At 43.1% G+C, this 24953-nt stretch overlaps 1 protein-coding gene across 7 annotated transcripts in view; it reads right to left on the bottom strand.

Moving 5' to 3' along the window:
- The window catches only part of magi1b (membrane associated guanylate kinase, WW and PDZ domain containing 1b), a 167721-nt gene that overhangs the window by 40208 nt on the left and 102560 nt on the right, over window positions 1-24953 (bottom strand). For 6 of the 7 annotated variants that reach the window (XM_049595648.1, XM_049595900.1, XM_049595728.1 and 3 more), the window contains exons 3-10: window positions 19283-19402; window positions 14615-14857; window positions 11255-11480; window positions 9293-9375; window positions 8439-8474; window positions 3967-4024; window positions 2772-2905; window positions 702-821 (exon numbers count right to left, since the gene is read on the bottom strand). In XM_049595648.1, the coding sequence (XP_049451605.1) occupies window positions 702-821; window positions 2772-2905; window positions 3967-4024; window positions 8439-8474; window positions 9293-9375; window positions 11255-11480; window positions 14615-14857; window positions 19283-19402 (1020 nt within the window). The remainder of the gene's footprint in view (window positions 1-701; window positions 822-2771; window positions 2906-3966; window positions 4025-8438; window positions 8475-9292; window positions 9376-11254; window positions 11481-14614; window positions 14858-19282; window positions 19403-24953) is intronic. The other variant, XM_049595814.1, reaches the window with a different exon arrangement.

Genomic DNA, 24953 nt, shown 5'->3' with positions numbered 1-24953 from the left:
GCTATAACATAAAGAGATTGATGAGGCAAAAAGGAAAAGACGTCCCACAGAGTGGCAAGGGAGAGTAAGAGGGAGAGACAGGGTGAGGCAGTTAATTCTCCGCCATGGCTGCGCTAATTAGACAAGCTGCTAGTGGGAGGCTGGTATAAAAGGAGCTGGCAACCAGGAGAAAGAAACACACAGTAGCGGCGAGACGCTGTCTGTAGGTGTGTGTATCGCTAAATGGTGGGTGAAATCAGGCCATTATTTGATCCGAAAAATGGAGCGACATAACTGAGGCTCCAAGAGAAGCAACAAGTGGCTGCGTTAAACACAGAGGGAAAACGTATATAAAATAAAACTGTACTTAGTGGAGTCGTATTCAGTTTGTCGGTTGGGAATATGCAAACACTGCCTGGAGTGCTCTATTGGACAAATGTAATCTACTGTAAATACCAGATGAATAGAAATTAATTTTACTTATTAAGGATATATGATGAAATGAATACAGAGAGCAGATTTATAGTGTCAGTTCATTTCTGGTCCTCCATCATTAAAACTCAAACGCAGCCTGAGGCACTGGCTCAGGAAAACAGACTACACTGTACGAGCTGAATTTGGTTTAACTCATAATAAGTCGCTGTGGGTAACGCAGCATAGACAACAGGGAAGTAATGAGTTATGCTGTTTTTAATGACTTCAGATCTTTAACAGGAACTTACGTTTCTGTCCCATGGCGTTGGGCACTGGAGGTCCTGTCCCAGGGTCCCTGTAGGTCTCCTGGTGGTTGGCAGCGTAGCTGGCCAGCGGGGCCCCTGCCAATGCCGAGTCCTCGATCCATTCTGCAACAGCAAGAGGCACATGTTCTCTAGATGGGGTCTAGACAGGTGCACAGCTGCCCTACTTGTGGAGGAAACTGGGGCTAAGGGCTCTGGGACGACATGGCCTTCTGTGCTGTGTGTTTGGGAAGAAAGCCATTTTGCTTTCTATGATGCAAGAGGAACTTGTGAAGGAATAGTTTGGAAAACTCTCAGTGAAAATGATACATCTCCTGGTGTGATCTCTGCCTGGTACTCAGTTACAAAACTCAAACTCTTTCCACAGAGCAACAGGGGAATGGAAGTGGTTAAAAATACTGACTTCCAAGGAAGCCTGCTAAAGGGACAGATCTCCCAAAAATCAAAAATATATTTATTTTTTCCCTTAAAATGTAGTGGTATTTATCAATCTAGATTGTTTTGGTGTGAGTTGCCAAGTGTTGGAGATATTGGCCATAGAGAAGTCTGCCTTCTCTCGAATATAATGGAACTAGATGGCAGTCAGCTTGTGGTGCTTAGAGCGCCAAGGAGCCATTTTCTTTCTACCAAACAACCGTGCAGAAGGAAGCACGCATTTACTCATGGACGTCAGGCTCATGTGCATGACAGCCCGACATTAACGGCATCCTCCTCGGTCGAGCTGTAACATTAGCTTGCTTTGTGGTTTAACGCTACCTCCTGTGCAGTGATACGGTTGGCGGGTGTATTTGGGTAGACAGAACATAGTTCCTTCAAGAAACTGCCCATGATAAGGTCTGTGGATTATCTTGAGTAACCAGGTCAGGATTTCTGGAAAGAGACATTGCTGTCAAGGTTTTTTAAATGTATTTTTTTTTCTTTCTTTTGTTTGGCGCTTTGAGCACCACAAGCCGAGTGCCATTTAGTCCCATTATATTCAAAAGAAAGCACACACCTCTACAACCAATATCTCCAACATTCAGCAACCACCAGCAAAACAACCCAGACTGACAAATTACATCACAGGTAGGTGGACAAATATGTGCTTTTGATTTTGGGGTGGACTGTCCCTTTAAACCTACATTACAGTTTCAGATAACACGTTAACTCGGGTGAAACGGGTCACACAAACTTCATGAAGCTTTTAACACTGTCTCACATCTCCCTACTGAATAAAAAAGGGAGGTGTGTGAAAACAGAGTGGCCCATTTCCTCATACTGGCTACCATCTCTGATTAATCACCTTGTTACGGCATCACGACACCGATCAGACTACAACCTTCATTAATATTCTTAACAGTGAGGTAGGATCAATGCAGAAGTGAAAAGAATAGGTAAAAACCCGGCTTGACGGTACTGAGGTTTTTTTTTTTTTTTGAAGAGAGACTGAGCTTTCAGACGAAGGAAAAATCAGCAGGTAATTGAATGGAATCGAATGATTTCTGCTGACTGAGCAGAAGGTGCAGCGGGATAGGAGAGCTCCCATGTGGGCCGGCCTGCATTTACAATTAATCTCTCTGCGGGGCGTCCTGTGAATGCATAAGGTTGAAGACAGGAAGCAGGAGCAACCAAAGGTTCCCAATTAGTTGTGTTTTGGCAGCAGTGTGAGCTACATCATCACTGTTATTACTGGTAGCATTTAGTGCTTTATTAAGTGACAGAAATTAGGGTAGAAGCTCTCTTAAGCAAGCAGATCGACAAACTTACCTGTGTTCATCCAAGAGAAAAAAAAAAGCTTTCAGGTTATACCACAAACAAGCGTCAGAATGCAACACAGAAAACAGAAATTAACTTCAAAAAGGCTGCATGGCACAGCCGCAAATAATAGTTATGTCTTTATGGAAGAGCACTTAGCAAATCATAAAGCAGCAGCAACACCAAGTAATACTGTAGCAATAGTTGCCATAAAGACACAATCTCACACACACGCACACAGAGATATATGCAGATGACTCAGTCACTCACATGAATAGAAAGAAAGGAAATGACGCCCTTGGTGGGGGCTTGTGAACGAACCTCGGATGTAGCGCTCACCTTCGGGTGGCTGCTGGCTTTGGGGCTGAGGCTGCTGAGGCTGCTGCTGTTCCAGCTGCCTGCGCCTCTTAGCCTCCAACACTGGGTTCTCATACTGGGTCTTCCTGTTGATATGACTTTGGGACAGTGGATGGAGGGAGGTTCGAGCAGATGGAGGTTGAGGGAATAAGAAATGAAGGACGGGAGGAATGAGTAACAGGAGCAGAACATAAGAAGAGAAAACAGGATGTAGGACAAGAGGTAAATATCAGCAGGGAAAGTGGAGCGCAGCAGGGAGGGAAAACACACATACAGGAGAGGGTAAGGTAATAGAAGAGAGAGATAGGGTCAGGACAGGGAGGGGAACACATGGCGATAAGCTTTGATTAATACACAGTGGCACAATATGCATGCATCCATCTATACTCACTGCCCCCCCCCCCGACACACGCGTGACACAATCACACCCACAAATCACATCAAACAAATCTCACTTTGATGACGGCTTAATTCACAGGGGCTACAAACAGACTTCCACATCTTCCACACCAGCCCTGGGAGGTTTTCCCACTAACCTACCAGCACCGAGAAATTACACCTGAAAGCACCACATTGTACGGCAAATGAAGGAAACAGTGAATAATGTATATTAGGAAAAAAAGCCTAAATATTGCAGAGACAAAGAGGGGGGGAAAAATTGAAATGCCACAGCCTTGAGCCCCCAGGTGCTGCTTTGAACAACATCAAAAACACATGAAACATATTCGTATTAATGCTGAGGCCCAGGGGCACACACAAGATGAGATGCACACATATGCACACATACGCCCACGCGCACATGCACACACCCACACACAAACACACACACACACACACACACACACACGCCGCATGTTTTCCCAAATGATAATGACACAAACAAAATGGCCTACATTTTCCAGTACACAAAAGACCAAAATAGCTGCAGCGAAATCTGTCTGTGATGTCTTATAGCAGAGCTGTACATACATTACATTTGCTCATATTTACAGTAAGGTCAAGAGTTGCTTTTGACAAAATGAAAATGTGTGAAAGCATTTCAATTTATGTGCAAGACGATAAAAGCAAGGCCACTTCCTGTCTGCGTGAAGCCTGTGCATTTGCTCTGGAGTGTGCTTGTGTGGGTGCTGGGTGCCTTTACATACTGTGCGCTACTTACTCAACATAGTAGACCCCATACACTGGATCGTCTATTTTCTCCCATCCTGGTGGAAGTTCTATAAAAAGAGAAGGAGAGAGAGAGAAGTGAGCGAGAAAGAGGAAAAAGAGGAAAACTGGAGGCTGTGAAGTTGCTGGGGGCCATGTATTGAGCCATTAGAGGCACGGCCAGTGGAGACCTTTTGCCTCTCCATTGTGTCTGCCTGTCAGTCAGTCTCCAGGGCCAGAGTGACTCAACAGCTTCACAGGCTGTCTGCATCACCCCCCCACCCCCTCTCCTTGTCCCCTCACACTGCTGACATTTCCACACATCAGATAAGAACAGAGCAAGACCCCCCTGGGCAGAGATGGATGGATGAATGGAGAGATGCAGAGATGAAAGGAGGTGGGACAAAGGAGTGGCAACGGGGTCAGAGAGAGGACGGGAGGGGAAAAGCAAGGGAGGAAAGACAGGTAAGAGAAAGGAGGAGGGGCAAACTGGGGGGGAGCGGGAAGTCGATGTAATCCAGGCTTTGAAACCATTGCTTAAAAACACACAATTAAAAAGAGCCTGAAAATGTGCAGAGAAATTTTTTTGACTTTAACCTTTTTTTCCCTCATAACAGAGACAAACAGTCACAAAGACAGGATCTGAAATTAGCAACTGCCAAATGCATGCAAACTGTTGGCAGCGGCAGGAAAAATAAACAAGCCTTCTGCTCCGTTGGTGGAGCGCACAGCAGAAAGACCCATTTTTGAAAAGTCACCTGTAACTGCTATATAAAAACAAAGCTACAGGCTGTAAAATGTTTTTCATTTTGATTGACGGTTGAAGTTCACCAAATTCTAACCCATAACCTTCAATAGAAGACACATGAAAACATACACGCATGCCCACTGGCTACTGTATCAACTTCACTACCTCACGCATCCATCACTTTTGTCTGAAGGAATAGCTCAATGTGTAGTGAGAGTGTAGTCTTGTGAGATATAAAGACAGAGGTACGGTGAGGGTGCAATGGATGCGCTCAGAGCAGACAGGAAGTAAATGTAGAGTATGGGTTTCTGTTGGCCATGTACGGTGCCTTCTACCCCCCCAAACCCCACCCATGAAAAATGAGCAAAGAAGCACATTTCTTCTTAATCTGATGGCTATACAGTGAAGAGATTCCTGTCCTTGGCTAAACCCAGTGTGGATGTGGTCTCCTTGTTTGAGTGTGTGTCCTTACATAGGTCACTTATCGTGGACCCAGACTGCACCTCGACTGACAACGTTCTTCATTTGAGGAAGTGGCAGTCAAAGTGGCTGCCTTCCCACAGCGGTGCCACCACGCATGTGCAAACACTCAACAAACTTTCACATAAGTAAAAGTGAAATTCATCGTAATCAGTGCTGATGAGGCAAAGATATGAATATGACTGGGCCCACTTCAACACAGTGTAATCGCCTGATGGTGCAATCTTGCTGAATTTCTACAGTTGTTGCCAGAGAAAGTGATGCTGTTATCTCCAACAGAGCCATTTGATTACGGCAGCATTGATTATTGGCTGGCCTCCACATAGATAATGTCAGAGTCTTCTAATTGGCTACAAACACAGATTGTCCAATAATCCTCTCCTGTGATGTATCAGTTTTACATATCATTACCCTCAGCCAATTAAGCCTCGCCCTGTGTGCAAGTAGATGGTAATTACAATCATCCAACTTGGAGAGCCTCCCTCTGCTTTCAAATGAGGAGGGCACTTGGTTGGAGTGGAGTCAGCAGCAGATGCAAAGAAATATAAGCCAGATGGGAATGTTTAAATTGTATGTACGTGACAGCTACAGATTACAGTCTGTCCGACCAGGTATCCAGCAACTGCAGACAAATCTGCAATCAGAGTCATTCTGATGCTCGCCAGCAGCTCCAGTTGCCATACTTCCATACATTCTGCACCTGCTAAATGCAGCTAACACAAAAAGCACATGCAGCTAAAAGGGACTGCAAGGTTACAGCGTTAGCGCTGTTGCACAGGGTGAACCCACAAAGCGGGCATGGTGAATTATCATTCAGATTTTTGAACTGGAACGTTAAATGGAATGCAGTCCCGCATCGCCTCGCGCAAAATTTTAATCACCCACTTGATTTCACACTGCACTAGTTCCGCTCCTGGAGGAGCACCTGTGTGTCGGTGTGTGTGTGAAGTGAGTGTGTGTGTGTGTGTGTGTGTATGTGTGTGTGTGTGTGTGTGTGAGAAAGAGAGCAGAGAGAAAATTTGGTGTTGCAACCATCTCAACAATGTGGCATACATTTCAGTGGGTGGAAAAGCAAATGAGAAAGACAAAGAGTAAGAAATCTGTCATTCATTAAGCTGTGTTTTCTCCTCGCGCTGTGTCCCTCTTCCCACATCCCACCTTGCTGAACATATTGTGAATTCAACGGGGAGTCAAGCATGATGAATTACATGTTTAACTATTTGCATCTCATTCTCTTGATACAGTGCTGTGATTGATTTCTCTTGAGTAAGCATGTATTACAGAGGCACTTTGTGTATGTGTATGTGTGTGTGTGTGCTGCGCATTCACAAAGTGCTTGAGTCTGCTCCCCCTCAGAGAACTGAAGTTAATTGCGTTCCTTTGCCCACCTGTATTGGATCATGGTGATCAATAATTATTGAACATGCTCATCCAGTCGAGAGCTGTCTTCTGGACTTGTGTGATCTGATGATTACAACGTGGCAGCTGTTTAAGATGCTTAACGAAGGGAGCTGCTAACAAAACTGAGGCCCTGAAGACGGCTGGTTTGCCTTTCAGCGCGGCATCAACGTTCTATAGTACGCAAGTTCTGCTTTTGTCCTGCTTTTATTGTTGTTTGCTGCAAACAGCTGCCTGCCACTGCTGGAAAATACAAGCTTGAAAGAGGCTAAAAGTAGTGATATTGTTCTGCAGGTGACTCCTTCACAGACATTAAGTCATCTGACTCAATGTTAATATAAAAACATATTGATTAATGCAGCTTTAGCAGATGACGAAAAAACATACTTGACTCCGATGCTCAAATAGAGTTCCCGAGTAAGTCTGTGAGCCTGAAGCGATTGAAAACCTTTCAAATCTCATTTTACAAAACTGAAACTGGTAACAATCAAGCTAAAAGAAGTTTCATTCTTTCACTTGTCAGCAGCAATACAGCACGGTGTTACTCAAAAAACTCTACAAAAAGACATGAGAATAGAGAGGCAAAGTCCGTCCCCTTCCGATGTTCCCCACGGGACCTTATTGTGTGTTCCACTTGCACATGGAAGTCGGAATTTCCAAGTTCCCAGTTGGAAGTTTCGACTGAAATGCCCCCTGAAGTTGGATTTCCGACTTGGAAAGTCAGCCTAATCTCACCGACCTTGACCTCAAGATCAAAGATGGCTGCTCCGCACATCAACAGCAGTGAAAGTCGTGGTAATCTACTGCTTATTGGCACCTTTGTCTCATTTGTGTCTCATTACATCAGTCACACACACAGTCCTGTCCACCTTCTAACTGTGCACAATGTGTTGTTATCAACTGGTACTGCTGACAACATCTGCTTTTCCAACTTTGTTGCACAAGAACATGATCAGCTGAGGTATGACGTCATTCCCAGCTCTGATCTCCGACTTCCTAGGTAAACGGAAGGCAGCATCAGGTCCCATGGAGGTCCAGCAGAAGGGGAGGGACTTCAACTCTCTATATGTCAAATGTGTATTTATGATTTTTGTCCCTCTATGTCATTGTACCTTCAGGTCATCTCAAAACATGCTCATCATAAAGGGTTACTACAATCATTAATCAGATAGCCCCCCTGATAGAATGACATCATTCATTACTGGTGCATAACGGTGCAGGGCACAGTCTCCAGACACCATTTATCTTGCACAAGTGGCCGCGCTGCTGTGTCTGATAGGCTAGTTAGTGCACTGATGGGCCTCAGGAAAAAAAAGCGTCTGTTGCCGTCTGGCTCAGACAGACACCCATTAGGAAATCATCATTATAACAATCTTCCTTGGATCAGCCCTCGCCTCTTATGTATGAAATGACGTCCTGCCCGTGTGTGAGTGTGTCTGGTTCGCCGGTGGCATGTGGGTAAGTTGACAGTTGTGTTGAAGAGCGGTTTTCTGATCACACACAGTGTGTTTGTTAAAAATCAAAGCTACATACAGAGAACAGGCAAGGTAAAGGTCAGATCTCTGTCAGCGTGGCATGATGTGTCATTTCTAAATGATTAGAGTCATTTTCATGGCATCGCTCGCCGACTGTCAAATGACACCATGAGCCACTGGTGGTGGCTGCTGTGCATGTCATTATGTAGATGCGCACTATTAACTGTCGTGACTTCATTTTCTGTTTTTATAAATTCATCTGAAACTTTCTGAATTGCAACAATGAATCAGATGTGGGCAAAACCAAGGTGACACCAATGATGGAATGCTGAGTGTGAGGTTACAGTATATATAGTATCTCTTAGATGAGAGAAAGGAACCTACCTAGATCATTGTCCAGCTCCTCCGTGTGTACCCCTTCTGCTCAGCAGGACGAACATGGCAGCACAGGATCGTTGTTAGAGGGAGAGAGGAGGAGGGCAGAGGGGAGAAAAGGTGCACATCTGTGAGTCAGTCAACTACATCTGAGAGTTAATCAACACCAGAGCCTCAGCGTCGTGTGACAAGAATCACAAGGCATGTTCTCTCCCTAATAACTAGATCTTTGAGCGTGGTTTGAGACGACAGCGCTGCAGAGGAATTTTAGCCTTAATACTGTTATCGCAGTTCATTTTGTGAGTAGTAATGTGCCTAAATAATATATTATAATAATATCCGTGAGCAGGAGCGATGCCTCAGTGTAGGTCAGCGAGGGCATTACTTATTTGAGCTACATGATGCGAATGATGCAGTGAATTCCTTGAAGCTGTGGGGCATCTTGCTCTGACAAACAGCTGAGAGAAAGAGCACAGCAGAGCAGTGCCACCCAATGACTGTGGCCATTTTACGTGACCCAACACTGACACCTAAAGGCTGCTGGGGGAACAGCTACTCCTGTATAAACATCTGTGGTTATCAAAAGAAGACATTTGGTGTTTCCTAACTCATGTTTTTGGTCTAATCTAGCCGGGAAACTTGAATTTAAATACAGGGATAGTTGACTGGGCTCTAGCACCCTTTAATTTACTCATGAACTAAAAGTCATTTAATAATGCAAGACACACGTTTCATATCTCGTAAAAAAACAAAAAAGAGAGATGTTAAAGTCAAGGACTGCCTAAAGCCCTGTTCAATATATATACATATTTTACAAAAACACACATAATCTCATAGGTGATCATGCTCAAACACGAACGTACCATCATCTTCACATTCTTCCAGGGGTTTCTGAGGCTTGTCCAGGCACCGAGGGTCTATCCACGAGGTGGTCTTTGTATTGTGGCTAAAAAAGAAAAATACACACAGTTAAAACTACCTTGAGTTGATAGAAATAATGGGAAAGTCCTTCAATATCCTCAAATCTGGCAAGTAGCAAGAAAGACTATTAGATAAAGACTTGCTGGTTTATCGTGAACTGAGGGACAGTTTCGTCAAACTGCATTTGTCGAGAGATGTTGGAGTCAGAGGTTGAGGCTGATTCACACACAAAAAAAAACCCTAGTATGGTCTGTTAGAAGAAAAGCTCTTGCACTGCTGACTTTAATAACAGACAGCAGCTTTCGGATGGACAAAAGCTGCTGTCTGTGAAGCAGAGAATAAGAGTCTTCTATAAACCACTGAACTGGGACTATCCTTTAGGAAACTTTATAAATGGACAACAGAACCTGACAAGGTCACTTATTACAGACTCACCTCATTGTGCTCAGTACAGTACTGTCAGACTTTCATGTCTCTTACAATTTCACATTTTCTAAAGCTTTTTAATTGATGTCCACAACAACATACTGTGTATCGTACTGAGTAGAAACATGGAGCTAAAACTACAAACTGAATGGGTAATCATACAAAAGCCTAAAAAAAAAAAAAAAAAACCTGTTACTATACCGGATGTCCAATTACAAACTGGAAACTGTTGTGAGCAAACTGCATAATATTTCTGTCTAATTAAAAATGTAAGTTAAATATTAGGCTGTTAATACAAATGTATATGTGCAAATGCATGTAAATAAGTTGTAAAATAACAGCTTTCTGGGACTCTCAAGACATTTAAGTGGAGCTTGCACAATGACTAAAGCCTCTTTCACACATGCAGGCTATCCCTGAAATGCTCAGGAACATTTCCTGCATGGCGACATGTTTGAATTCGAGCAGGAATCGATATTCAGGGAAATGTGTACCGCCAATTTCCCCTCCTCAAGACTTAGGAACATTTCAGGGACAATGCCAGCATAGCTGTGTTGTGAATGAATGTAGCAACATTGCAGGGACAAGCATGTAAAGGTTATGTCCGTCTGACGAAAGATGGTTTCACGTGGAATGGGTGAACCAAATCATAAGACTCCTCTCTGATGCCTACTTCTGATTTAAGTAGATCACGAAAAAATTATTTATTCTATGGTCTAAAACAGTCCAAACACATTAGTAAGCATGAACAGCTCCCAAATCCAAAAACTAGAGTGCTAAAAACTCAGACGTTGTCAAGTATGAAGTCTGAAGCTGCTCTACAGACAGTGAATGGTCAAAGATGTTCTTGATGACACTGAGCTCACCCAGGGGAACCTTTTGAGTATATGGGTACATTTTCTGTTTCAAACTTGGAGCAGCTCCAGACTTTATATTCTACAACATCACAAGTTGAAGACTAACTTCTCTGGTTTCTGGCTTTGAGAGAGAGCAGCTCATATTCACAAATATTGTTTGAACTTTCCTAGACTATTAAAATAACATATTGGAATTCTCGACTTGGGTAATGTTCCCCCTTAAATACACCACAAGAACATTGGCACTGGACAATAGCAGCTTCTCGTTTGCCATACTCCTGAAAATAATAAGAGAAGTCTTCTTAGCCCAAATTAGTCTTGTTCTGTTGAGCTTTTTGGTGGTTGGCATCCATAAGTGTTGCATTACCACCATTAACTGGACCGTCCCTTGCCCCATCTATTTTGGCACTGCTACGACTTGTGTGTAAGGGCGCAAGACGAAAATATTCTTTAACGTAGTGTGCGTGTATGGTGAAAATCTCTAACACTGTCCGAACGGTGATCCAAATAATTTACAGAAAACTATGTGTGTCAGAGGCTTTAGTCCAGCTACAGCATTGTCCACCCAGAAGTGAACACTGGCATACTGCATTGTGAGTATAAATGCCTTGAGTTACTTACTCTATAAAGTAGACCTCTCCGTTCTCGGTGTAGGCCATCTCCCAGTTATCAGGCAGAGGTCCCAGCGGATCCTCCGGGGGAGGATGGCTCAGGTGAGAGTGTGTCTGCTGAGTGCTCTCCGTGGTGGCCGATGGTGAGGGGGTTCTCTCAACGTAGGGCGGATCACTCTGGCGGGCGGGGAAGGGGCGCAGCGAGTGATGAAGCTCGTCGAATTCACTAGAATCTCCTGAAGGGTGTGAGGCAAACACAGCTTGGTGTTAACAACACTTCGGTTAGATGGCGCTGAAGACACATTCAGGAACAAAAAGAGGCTGTAGAAACAATTTGGCTGCCACGAGAGGAGACTCAAGACATGGTCAACCAAAAAAATGGTTTTCGATTGCTACAGTCGCTTGCACTGCTTCAACACCTCCCTGGATGAGATTGGTTTATTTCTAAGGAGCATGACATCCCTGGATACAACACAGGTTTCAGCCAGAACATGGGCGATTGTGATGTATGAAGAAAAACACGCTTGACGAAAAGGAATTACAATTTTGCTGTCAGTGTTTTTCCAAAATGTTCCACATTAATGAAAAATCTCTTCTGACTCTGCGGTCCAAATATTTCCATGATGAGTGTGGTTCAGTAGTTTTTAGAAAGCCTCAGCCCGGAGCTTTCACATTTAGTTTTTGACTAAAATCACAGTTACTCTGCGGTGTTACAGCTTCAGCCACAGAGACATTTACTTCAGTTAAAGGCTGCTGAGTGGGCAGTTCACACCTAAAACCACGGCCTCTGAAGTGCTATCACCTAGTTTCCTGTTATCTCATTTTCACACTCACACTTGACTGGCACCCTCGTAGCTCGTACAATCACAGACGGCAAATAAACAACTTTTGGTCCCACCTTCTAAAAACACATGGCAGAAACAGCTTTAGAGCTGAGTCAACCTCCTCACAATGCCTACTGACCTACTAACACACAAGAAGAGATAAAAAAAAAAAAGAGTAATATAATTCAAAATCATCACTGAGAGAAACCCTTTTAAAAAGCTGTGCTGGTGTCAGTATCATGCTTCCAAGCATTTATAATTAATCAAATAAAACCTCCCACTAATTCACAAACACAAATGACCGAGCAGTACTAATGATATCATTAAGGATTGCCTCAAAAATGGAGGTTGCTCAGTCATCCACCCTCTGCCGCTCGCAGCCAGATGGCACTATTTTACATTTTTGGACGCACAGATACAGGCAGATGTAGTCAAACCCAGAGACCACTTACTCACCAATCAAAGAAGCTCTTGTATTCTGCAGCCCCTCACCACACCAAAACGCTCTCTCTGCCGCTCTCTCTCCAGCTCCTTTGTGCTCTTTCTCCTACTACTTCATTTTCTGAGCTTGTCCTCCTTCACAGAATACAATCCTCCGTCGCTTCTCCTCCTCACTCTGTCCAAACCTTTTCAGACTTGCCCACTTTGCCCCTTTCCCAGCCACTCCCTCTTTCTATTTAACATCCTGCTACCTTCTCTCTCCACTTGCATCCCCTCCCTCTTTGTCCATCGCAACTTAAGATTCGGTTTTTCTCTCCGTCCAAACAGAGCTGCAGAAAGCAGGATCGCATTCTAGTGTTATACTCCAAAATAAACAGAACACAGCATGTTCTCAGGCTGCTGTAGGAGGCGGCTCCGCAAGCAGCTGCCTGGGTGTTACTGGCTTCAGGTCTGTTTGTATCAAAGGTGTCCACGCCAGCTGAAGGAGCATGTGAGTCATGATCTAAGTTCTGCAAAACAAGGATAAGCTAATAAAGGACAATGAAAATAAACCAACAAGTGTCATGCAGCCTGTTGAATAACTGCTGTCGATTAGTTAGAGGCAAATTTGTGAGAGGGTGGAAAAACCTTTGTAGAAATGTTGAAGCGAGCTAACCTGTGCGCACTGTGTTGACCAAAGCCAAATGTGGCACTTCACATCGGCTGTTGCCTGTGCGAAAAAGCCAAATTTAATTTAGTTTGGAGAGTAGCACCAGCCTTGAGGTCTGTTCCGGCCCGGTATTTTGTATCTAAATAAATGAAAATTGCGCCTAAATCCATTTGAGACGAAATGCTGTTTACACCTGGCATCAGAATGAGTTTCAAATGTGCCTCGAGTTTGCCGCTTGTTATTGGATTTCACCTCCGTACTCACCGTGTGAAGCTGCTCGACAGAAAAAATGCACACCTGTGCTCAACTGAACGGCAAGAGAAAAGGACTGTGGAGGCTTTTTCAGAGCCCAGTCTGAGGGCAGACTTTAAAGAACTGTATCTGGGAGGTTTAGTATTCACACTGCATTTCACGATTGCATGGTCTGAGTGATACATTGTCAGTGTATTTTTAATATGTTTTGAGTGTGGTGGGTTGCTTTAATTATCATAATTCAAGTATCAAATATCATATTAGTCAGTTGATATCAAAAACAAGAACAAATGGCCACCATAAGACACAACAGTCTTATGTGATGTCTTCAAATTACTTGTTTTGTCTCACCAAAACCCAATGGTACTGGAGTAAAGGGGTATTCCAGCTATTTAGTACTTAGATTTTTATACAGGGTGCAAAATTAACTTTTTTGTCCAATAGCCAAACAGCAAGTGAGTGCCCAAATTTTACCAGCCACCTCATAGATTATAATTGTTTTGGGGTTTTTTTTGCCTGGTGAGTGAAACAAATCTATTAGCCACTTGCATATTTTTTGGCTAATTGATGGTGCTAATTTCGTACCCTGACTTTGGTCTCTTTCATGAGTCAAAACTCCAAAAACACTGGATCCTACATTTCCCATAATGCAACTGGGTAATGTATATCATTAAACCTTACTTGATTAGTAAATGTCCGTGCCTTTTAAACTTCACAGTTTTGTAAACGCAAGCTTTCTGTTACATCATCATCTGGGTTATTTTCTCAGACTTGAGCTCCTTTGAGAGTCGCTGAATACATTAAATAACTGTTTGCACAAGCTGAGCAGTACTCTGCATTAAAAGTAAACCAAACATAATGTGTAAAGCAGAAGAGTGCCCCTTAAATATATGACTTTAAAAGGAGACAACCAAGCAAATCTTCACTTCTAAGAAGTTTCAATAAATATTCTGCTTTTTGCCTCCTACTTTTACAACTTATATTATGTTACACAACATGTCTGGTCGCTTTATTCTACAACTGACGTCCTCACTTTGGAGGCTTTCGTCTGTCAGACTCACAAACTGTGCTCTCCCAGTGTTCCTTGTGACACAAGTATTAGCCAAAACCTGTGAGAACATCCATCTATTCCTCTGTTCTCTCATTACCCATCCACATACCACACCTTCTCCCCTCTCCTCTGCCTCCTGTCAGCTGTACATACCTGTAAAGCTACTATTCATGTCAGGGAGGTCCTCGTCGTCCTCCTGCTGCTGCTCTCCAGGCACTATTCCAGCATTGTGCATGTCATTGTAGGACTTCGTGCGTCGGGGAGTGGAGTGCTGCGAGCCCGGCAGGCTACCGCTGAGCCCGTCTGGCAGTGGGGCATCACCGCCGCTACCACTACTGCTAATCACTTTCCCACCGGGGGGCTGCACCGGTGGCTTGGGCGTCCCATAATAGTTACCTAGGCAACGAGAGAAGGAGGCAGGGGTTGGAGGGATTAAAAAAGACGGAGAAAAGAAGGGCATTTCAGTAGGAGGGGTCAAAGGGTGTGTGTGTGTGTGTGTGTGTGTGTGTAGCCTTTGTATGCAAATAGAGAGACTGGGTTTGTCTGTGGGAAAATGTGAATGTCTGAAGCAAAGCTAAATTTCTTTCTTGTTTGACCCACTGAAGTTCAGACCACTTTGTTTTAACTTACCACAAATTAAAGCATGTTTTACACAAATGATGTTACATCTCACTATTACAACTCCAGTAATTTCAGAGTCAGAGTTGATACCATGGAGTGTTTTTTTTATTCGGACACACAAGTACAGTGGTAGCTTTCTTCCAAGTAGTTCACAAAATTGTCTGAAGACATTTTGTGAAGCAGTTTGCAGCCAAATTGTCCTCCAGTGCCAGTACCACATTTCAGATAAACTGACAGTTTCAAAGGCGAGAGAACAAAACACGCAGAACTGAATTTTTTTGACAGACCGACTCATTCTCATCCAAAGTTAGACCAGGCGGACCTAAGGAGACTGTACCATCTGAAGACCAGAGTATAAAGCCAACATCTTAATGTGACAGGATGGCACTGGCATCCAAAAAATAAAGGGAATGAAAAAAATGTTCCCATCCAGGTGGTGAAATTACAGTCAAAAGATAAATTGGCAAACTACAACTTCAAATGGAAAAAAGACCTTTTTCACAGCAGACATTTTTGGCATTTCATAGCAGGAAAAGCACAGGTGTAACTGATAGCATTAATAAAAACTGCCATGTCTTCCATGAAAAGGATTTATTAGCAGCTTTCAAAATAGTCTTTGAATAATAAATTCTGTCTAAACCTTCAACATGAGTCTTAAGTACCAACAAAAAAGGTATTATTAAATTCCTTGATGAAAACATAAGATATCTTTTTACTGTTGAAGACTGGTAGATAGGCTTGTGTACTAATGATTCTTAGTTTGAAGTTTACAGTTTCAGTTGGAGAGGTATTACAGCAGAGCATAAAACCTACAGTCCAACATGGTGATGGAAATATCCAGGTGTGGGGATGCTTTTGTCCGTCTGTCATTTACACACCACCGGAGTTTATTCCACATATAAAGTGGAAGCTGATTTGAACAATCTGTTTGGTAATTTCAGTTATTTTTCAGTTTCAACCTCATATAGTCAAAAACAACATTTTGTGTTCGCCAAACATAGTGTTGTCTCAGATTACAAACTGAACTGCAGAAAAACTTTGAGCCGACCACACCTGACTGAAATGTTACCCAGAATCCAGCCTCCTTATTATTTGTAGTGGTTGGCTGACAATGAAATGGAGCACTGTACGTCCTCCCTCTGATCCCTTGTATCATCACTCCCCTCTCTATAGCCCCTTCTACACAGCCTGTTTAAGGTGGGAATGTTGCGCCGTCATGCCGCCTCAGTTCTGTGTAAAATGTACGATTGCAGAATGGAGGGACACAGCTGTCTTGCCTTTAAGCTGGCAGCAGAGGTAGTAGCAGAGCCCAATTTATGTCTGTATAAAGTGTGAGCTGGCAGGATGGAATCGATGTAATATTTTGACAATGTGTTATGTGTACGACCCATCACAGGGAAATTTAGGGTGCTTTCAGACCTAGAGTTGTCTCGCTTTGGTCTGAATCAGGGACTAATTTTGTTACTAAGTTGCATAATTGCCTAGAGTTGGTTCGTTCACACAAACTTGATTTCAATTGAACCGAACCAAACAGTGCAGGTGTGAAAGCACCCTTAAAAAGCAACCAGAAGCAGTTAGCAGCTAACTCAAAGAGGAAAGAATAGGAGCAGAAAATGTCCAAAAATTGGAGAGACAGCAATGTGCGGGAGCTCCTTACCCTCCCAGCAGAGGACAAGATCAACTGCCATATTACAGGGATGGTAAATAATTGTCATTGCCACGTTAATGCTATTGTTATTGTTTAGAAAGTGCTGCCCAACTTTTGCTTCTGGAATGTCTGCTATCTAAAATAACACACTGGGGTGACACTACGCTGCCTTTGTTTGGTTCTGTGTCCAAAAGCAAAGTGGTGTAATGGAGGCTCTTCATTGCAGCACTATTGCGGGATCTCTGAGTAAAAAGGGCATCTGCTTCATGCCCCATCTTCGAGTTTAGCTGGTTTGGCTGGCTGTCCAAAACTAACTTGTTAAAAGCACATCGAAAGAAGATATTTTAAAGTTTCTGATTTCCTTTATACCGTCATCAGTGGCAGTGAGTGAGCTAGTTGCCAATCAGAAGCCCATTGGCCTTGTTTGCTCCTCCTGGCTTGTCGTCAGATGGAAATCCATTGTTATGGAACAGTGAACAAGCTAAGTGAACACAGCAGACACTTAATTAAACATTATCTGACTGAATGGAAGTATCTCGTTGTGGTGTTGTTGTTTACAGTCCTTCCAGTGTGTCAGTGGTGACTTTGGTTTATCACCACAGTGTTGTGTGCTGTATGTGACACGTTCTTTGTGTCATGATCACTGAAATTCATTTTTAGCTTTGTTGTAAAGAGAAGGTAACTATTTTTCACAACTTTCTCACTTCATTATGAAAAGACTCTTTAAGCTTTCGTCTTTTTGGATAACCAGCATGTGGGAATATTTTTTTCTCCAACAAGTAGGAAATGGAAAATGCATCATTTTCACTGGGGGAAACTTGTTTAATACAGAATAATAATTTTGCTTTGATTAACATGTCCTCTGTTCAGAGAATGTTTACAGAAGCATCAGCAACAATCTCTGAATGCAGTTTATACACTGTGTGAACTCAAATGTTTGCAGGCAGGGTGATCATCGCGCTGGGAAAGGGTTAATAAAGCCTTGCAAGGTCAGACAACCCACACATGACAACTTATTCCACCATCATACACAGAATTTTTGGCAGCTTGCAAGGAGCACATACTTGATGATGAGGTAAATATAGAGGACAACATTGGATAATAGGTAGGCTGGGATTACAGCCGTGTTGCAATCGCTTATTAGGACCCAAAGACTTTCGACCTGACCTTTATGTGTGTCTGTATCACTGTCGACACTGCCCAGTCCAACTCCAACACCCAACAGCATCAATTTTTCATGAATACACCTTTGTGATGTTGCTTACATGAAAGACAAAGCATATCAAGATGTTGACAGCAACCTTTTCAACTTTAAAATAAACTTTCCCCGGCTACTTCCACTTCAGCTGGTGTTTTCCAGTATGTCCGAGAGCTTCTTCTGAAAGTGCCCAGGGATGGGAGGTAAACATATTGCATAGGGCTGGCTAACAATACATATATGGTGGACGCAGTGATAGCAATCATGGTGCATACAATCAAATACAATCTGAGAAAAATCCTCTACAACATGTCTTCCTGCTTTATCGCACTGATGAACTGAGGAGACAATCTGCGCCGACATTCGTACATCTGCCGTTCTGTGATAGATTTCTTCCAGTGTGATTGTTGAATGACAGCGCAAACATAATCTAGAGTGAAGAGTGCGCTCTTTGACTCAAAGGGACTGACACCAAAACTTGGCTGTAGCGGGGGCGGGCACGTTTTGAGCGCCAGCTGGAGGCAGAGAGGAGACATGCTTCCCTCCTGCTGTGCTAGCAGGTGCACCTGTCCAAAAGCAGGCTGATCGGCCTGGACAGGGACACAACATGCCTGCTTGCTGACGATGTACCATAGGTGGGCGAGTTTATGCGCTGGCTGGAGGGACAGAGGGATTTGGTTATTTTCTGCCGTACAAGCTGGCACACCTGTCCAAAGTCAGGTTCAATGCCATTTGACAATTCAAGCAACACGGAGAGAACAAAAGGGAAAGTCGCGTCTGAGAACGCCTACGCACAACCACAACTGTCCAGTACATTTGTGTTATTGAAGGATTATGTGAGTTTGAATTAAAATATGTAACTGTGTCCTACTGTATCTTTATGCCAACAACAGGACTGCAACTAATGATTATTTTCATTGTCAAGTAATCTGTTGGTTATTCCCTCCATCACTCCATTAGTTGTTTACTCTAAATAACGCCCAAAAAATGCTGAAAATTTGTATTAGTGTTTCCCAAAGCCCACAATGACTTCCTCAAATATCTTGTTTTGTCCACAAGTCATAGATAGTGAGTTTACTGTCATAAAGGAGTAAAGAAACCAGAATATTGAAGAAGCTGGAAACAGAGAATTTACTGAAACCGATTTATCAACTGCGAAACTAGTTGGCGTTTAATTTAATGGCTAACACCTAACTGATTAAATTGCTGCAGCTCTATCGGCAAACTTCATTTAAATCACCACTGAGGTTTACTGTTGATGTTCTGGAAATCCAAAACCTGTAAAAAACAATCCCTACAAGTTCCTATCTGTGCACACAATACATCGAACCAAATGTGTCATTTTTTAACTTACCGTCATACGTTCCTATCTCCAACAGGGTCCCACTCTTCTCTAACTCCAGGAAGTCCTCCACTGAGAGGAAGTTGTAGTCCACACCAGGAACTTCTCCTTCACGTGGGGCGCGGGTTGTACCTGGACAACAAAACAGAGACAGGGTGGGAGTTAGCAAACAAGAATGGATAACAAATAATCCAGCTGAAATTCATCATGGCAGCTGGTGTGTATTAATTTACTGGAAGCGTTGCTTTCATCAAGCTGCTTTTTTAAGAAACAGATTTATCTGCCATTTATTCTGACTTTCACTTTCCAAATGTTCACTGTTTAAGGTAAATGAGACAGAGGATGTACAGTGTCTGGGAGAGTTACAATGCTGTGAGCGATTTTAACACTGGTAAAAAAAATCACATGCAACACGATAGCAATCTGAAAAGACTCCACTCCATTGTTTGTTGTGATCTTCTTTCACACTGAGGTAGAGTGTGAGGTACAGTAGTAGCACCTCAGTGGGATCCTGCCATATGTGGGGGGAAATGGGAGTATGTGTGTGTGAATGTGTGTGTGTGTGTGTGTGTGTGTGTGTGTGTGTGTGTGTGTGTGGTTTGGCATGTGGCCTGTGAGATTCTAGCACTTGTCTTAAATGACTGCTGACAGTTGGCCAATATGGCATCAATGGTAAACAGCTATACAACTGAGACAACAGTGAGATGACAACACTGCAAATGTAACTGTTGATTCAAGCCATACTGTCTTCTTTTGTTTGATATATGCAAATTTTCAGGTTCATAAATGTATTTTGGGTTTCTACTAGAACATGTTTACATGCTTTAATGGTCAAAAACACTTTATTGTCCTCATACTGTCTGTGCTGGATCACCTGTATTCACCCTCTGCCTGAGACGCTCCTTTTAGCATCTGTCTCTGTAAGCCCCCCTCCCAAAAAAGCCCAGTCTGCTCTGATTAGTCGGTGTTACAATGTCTTGCAGCCGGAGCATGACAGTAACAGGGAATAGTAGCACTTCATACCATTAAAAATCCACAATAAAAGCCTCAAAATACAATCAGACATGTTCCAGCAACAATATGATCTGGCACTGGAAAGAAATTTACAACATCAGCAACCAAGATTAGCCTACATGCTTTCCTGATGTTAGCATGTAGCTACATGTAGCAGTGTAAGCTACATAATGTAAACACCTGCAGTGTGCCTGGAGCAGATGACCTTATAAAGAAATATGTCACAAGCTCAGTGTGTCTCAAAAATAGAAAACAACATTGGAAACAGACTATTCAGAACGATCTGAGGCCTGAGGTTTTTGCTCACAGGGGTTACATTTACATATGTTTGCCTCATCATTTGAAACTTTGACAGAAAATAAAGAAAAGCATAAAGGGTCCTCTTTAAACAGTCTGCTTTCTTTGCTATCTTCAATCATTCAGACTTTGCCTCACTGGTGCACATTTCCACTCTATTGTCTGACTAAGTTTTCTTGCTAGCTGTTTCACTCTCCACTGCATTCACTGTATCTCATTACAAAAAGAAAGCTATTCTGTCAGTGACTCGAAAAATGGAATAAACGTAAGTATCCAGACAGAGCTCATGGCAAATAATCTTTCTCATCTTGCCCTGACAGACATCTGTTTGCCGACAACCAAGGGCTTTCCCTCCTTTGCTACCTACCCTTCCCCTCTCTTCCATCTCTTGATCTATCCGTCTTATCTCCCAATCACTCTGTCTCCAGTGGGTTGGTAAGCAATAAGCTGGTAAAAATAGATGTGTGGGGATAGGGGGGAGAGGCTCTCACTGCAGCCACGTTCAGTGACACTGGTGATAAATCACAGATGTGCGGATCCTAACTCAAGCAAGCATGCATTACACTCACGCAAGCATACAGTGCATGTAGAAGGGCATGGTATGTTTGAAGTAGGGCTGCTCGGTTATGGTTAAAATCATAATCACAATTATTTGAGTCAATATTGAGATCAGGATTGTTTTAGACAATTACCTATGGACTTTGGAAACATCATGCATTTACTGAAGTGAATTACTCTGAGCAGCACGCACAGGAAAGAATGAGAATATCATATATTTGAATATATTTCTCACTTACACCTGGATGGTCTGATTAGGTTGCTAAATTTGTCCCTAGTCCACTAGTCCCCTTTTAGAAATAAAGTCACTTAGGAGGATCTGAAAAGGGCCTTGGAAGCCAGCCTCTGAAGACACTGAATCTCTCACACAAAATTTTCTCGACATGCATCTATTCATTCACCCAGCCTCCACAACCCCTGTACTATGTATTCCTTCAGGTTATCTCTACTGTAAAGGGCACACAGAGAGAGGGCAAATCTTCCTGTACATCACTAGCATTCATACTTCAGCGCACACAAACTTTCAAACTCCACTATTTGTGACCAGACACTCGAGCAGCAAGAGGAAATTGATCTAAAGTCAAACAAATCCCCTCTGAAGTCTATCAAACAAACAGTCAGTCTGCTCATTCGCAGGCACCGAGTCTTTTACAGAACGTCAACCTTGGAGAGTCCTCAGCCGAGCCCGCGCGTTCAGCCGACTGTCAGTTCACTTCCCACACAAAAGTGGCCATTGATTGGACTCTATTTAGATGCTGCTGCTCTTAGAAAACCAAATAGGAAGTGGAATTGTGACCAGTGTTTCAAAAGGGATAGAAAAGCACAGCCTTGGCTCTGACCCAGGGGTGAGACACTGTCATCGCTATAGGCCTAATTAATTCAATACCCCCTCCTCACAATAGCTCCATTGACCAAGCTGTGAAATAGAGTGAGAAGGAAAGACAGGTTGGGACTGAGAGTCGGGTATAGAGACTGCTGCCTAGAATTAGGTGTGGATGCGCCCAACAACAACTAAACTGAAGAAAAAGAAGTGAGACTACCAAAGCTAAGAGTTAGCATAATCCGGCTACTGGCACATACAATGAAGCCTTGGTGATTTGCTGTGAGAGTGTTCGTCTAGTGCTGGCTGGCTCATGGCTTAACAGCTTCAACATCTTCACCAGCTGAGATGGGTGGGTGGGCGTTGTCAAAAAAAAACAAACAAAAAAAACAAAAACCCTCATCATTAGCAATTCAAAGAGATGATCAAGCAAACAAGAGCTGAGATATTGGCAGTCGTACTGAAGCGCAGGGAGCTAAGAGCCACTACTGCTGCATCAAAACACATGCACGCATGGCCCAAAAAAACTCACAGCAAAAAATGTACTGTAGCCCGTATCTGTATAACACACAAAAATAAATGCTCTAGGACTGAATGTTCTTCAAAAAGAACAACAAAGAAAAAGAAAAAGGGAGGTAATTTTTGTGTCTTCATACATCATGCCACTGGGGCTTTGCTGTTGCTAGGGACAACCCAGGAAGGATACGATAGTAGAGAGAGGGAGATGTGGGAAGGTAATGTGGGGAAGTTTGTCCTCCACTGATGATGCAGTCCTCTACATGGTCTGCTCCGGCTTCACAACTCCCTTTTCAGTTCCATGACAGAAATACAAAGCACCACAGCGGTATGACTCAAAGGCCTGGGCCGTATGAGAAAGCATAAATGATGCATGCGCAAGAAAAATGAGAGTGGGAGAAGACTGGAAAGAACGGAGGGATATTGACAGAGAATAAAATCGTAGAGTGAGAGAAACACTTCCATGAACTGCAATGACCTCACTCTAAATAAGTTGGTATACTTATTAAACTGTTTACATAGGTTGGTGTACAGGGCTGGGTATTATTAAAAGGCAATACTTAGGAAGCAGCAACCAAATTCTTTACCATTAGTTTACCTTGAGTATTCAACCTTAAACCTTGTCTTTCTTTCATGTTGCATTGGTAGTATACTCCCAGCTAACTTTCTGCAAATTCTGTAAAACACTGTCCTTCAAGTCAATCGTCTTTCAAGTGTCAGCCATCTGTTTCCTTTGTCAACACGTTCTCAACCACTCCAAGGTAGGGCAGGAGTCAACAAGCAGAAAGGTATAAGAATAGAACAAATAAGGCATAAACATTATTTACATTACACTTGCTTAGTGCAGTGCCTCTAAAAATACCAGTTCTGAGAACAAACCAAAATTAAAGCCTCTGCTTCCTTATCTAATACCCCACATTTCCCTTCAATCCCTTCATCAAACCACCGTTGGACTAAACGCAGCAACACCTCAACAAGCAGCAAACATTCACAGAGGCAGTAAGGCTTCACTTTATATTAGATCACGATGCATTTTGCAGGTGTTCACATTATTGTGTCCATCCCCTTTTGCACAGCACAGGGAAATATTCAAAGCTCATGTTTGCTGTCAGCGCTGCTGCAAATGTTAACTAGCAAGCCAATTAGTCGGGCATTATTTGATTCTCTATAGAGGGGAAACAGACAGTTGGGAGCCAGAGTGCAATATTTCTACTGCTGAACAAAAGAGAGCATTATGGGAAACCGTCATGTATGTGGAATACTAATTTGGGATATTTGAAAAGTTAAGATTTAATACTGCATAGTGTGTTGGCTACAGACCAGAATGCTTTTGGGTTGAACTCTCAAAACGCCAGAAGAAGACACTAGTGCTGTGTGTAAAATCTGTTAATACTAGGTGAGGGTTGACTACATGAATGTAAAGTTGGGTGTTGCTGCAAAAATAGCACATACGGACTGCTTAATTTCCACAGATGACGCTTAACTGCTTTGTGTGCAAGATCTTTGTAGTATCATGTTCTAACATACGGAGCTCTAAATAACCACAAATAATCATTGGTTCTGTTCCCCTCTCTGTATGTCTATGATCTTGCCTGTCCCTTCACACAACGCTGAGCCACCTCTTCCCTCTGGCAATCCAGCAGAGGGTTGACTCAGATACCAACAGTCACAGAGGGGTGCTACAGCTCGTGTGTATGTGAATGGCAAACATGCTTTGGCTTGTAATGGTACAAAAAGGGGCTGGAAAGGAAACACCTTCTGTTATAATCAGCAGCTGTTCCACCCCCTGCCTGCCAGCACATACACATGTACACACGCACGCACGCACACACGCACGCATGCACACACTTAACACTGGGGAGGAGGTGCGTGGCCAACAAATGGCATGGTCTGGGGCTAAACGAGAGCTGTGGGTGGAGGGTAATCACTTAATGGAGCTTTATACACCCATCTCCCCTGACACACACACACACACACACACACACACACACACACACACACACACACACAAAGTTTCATTACCATAACAGCCACAGTGGGAGAACTGTCCTGTCCATGCTGTGAACCACCCATGGTGTCCAGATTAGAACCCCACAATGAGAGGAGCAACTTAAGGCTGAATTATAGTTGTGCGTGGGCTCTATGCAGAGCCTATAGTGTAGCCTACGCAAGTGTCATAAGCCGTTGTGAGCATCTGTGCTTGTGCGCTGGTGTGTCTGTGTCACCTTGAAATTACACCACCAAAACTCTAGTTGGCGGTGAGGTTTCTTTGCCACTGTGTAGAGTGTCTTTGAGGTGCAGTAAAGTTTAACATTTACAAAAGAACAAAAGTCGGCTCAGATATAGCTCACAAAGTTCATAGACAAAACAAGTGTCTTTTGCTTAATACTTTTTCCCACAAATACAACATGCTAACGTTACTGGTATAAGTCTATGGCATCTTGTATAAATTAGCCTAGTAGCTAGCAGACATTTCCC

The sequence above is a fragment of the Epinephelus fuscoguttatus genome, linkage group LG1, assembly GCF_011397635.1.
Source record: "Epinephelus fuscoguttatus linkage group LG1, E.fuscoguttatus.final_Chr_v1".
Lineage (NCBI taxonomy): Eukaryota > Metazoa > Chordata > Actinopteri > Perciformes > Serranidae > Epinephelus > Epinephelus fuscoguttatus.
The sequence above is the reverse complement of the archived record's forward strand: the minus strand, read 5'-3'. Positions and strand labels throughout refer to the sequence as shown.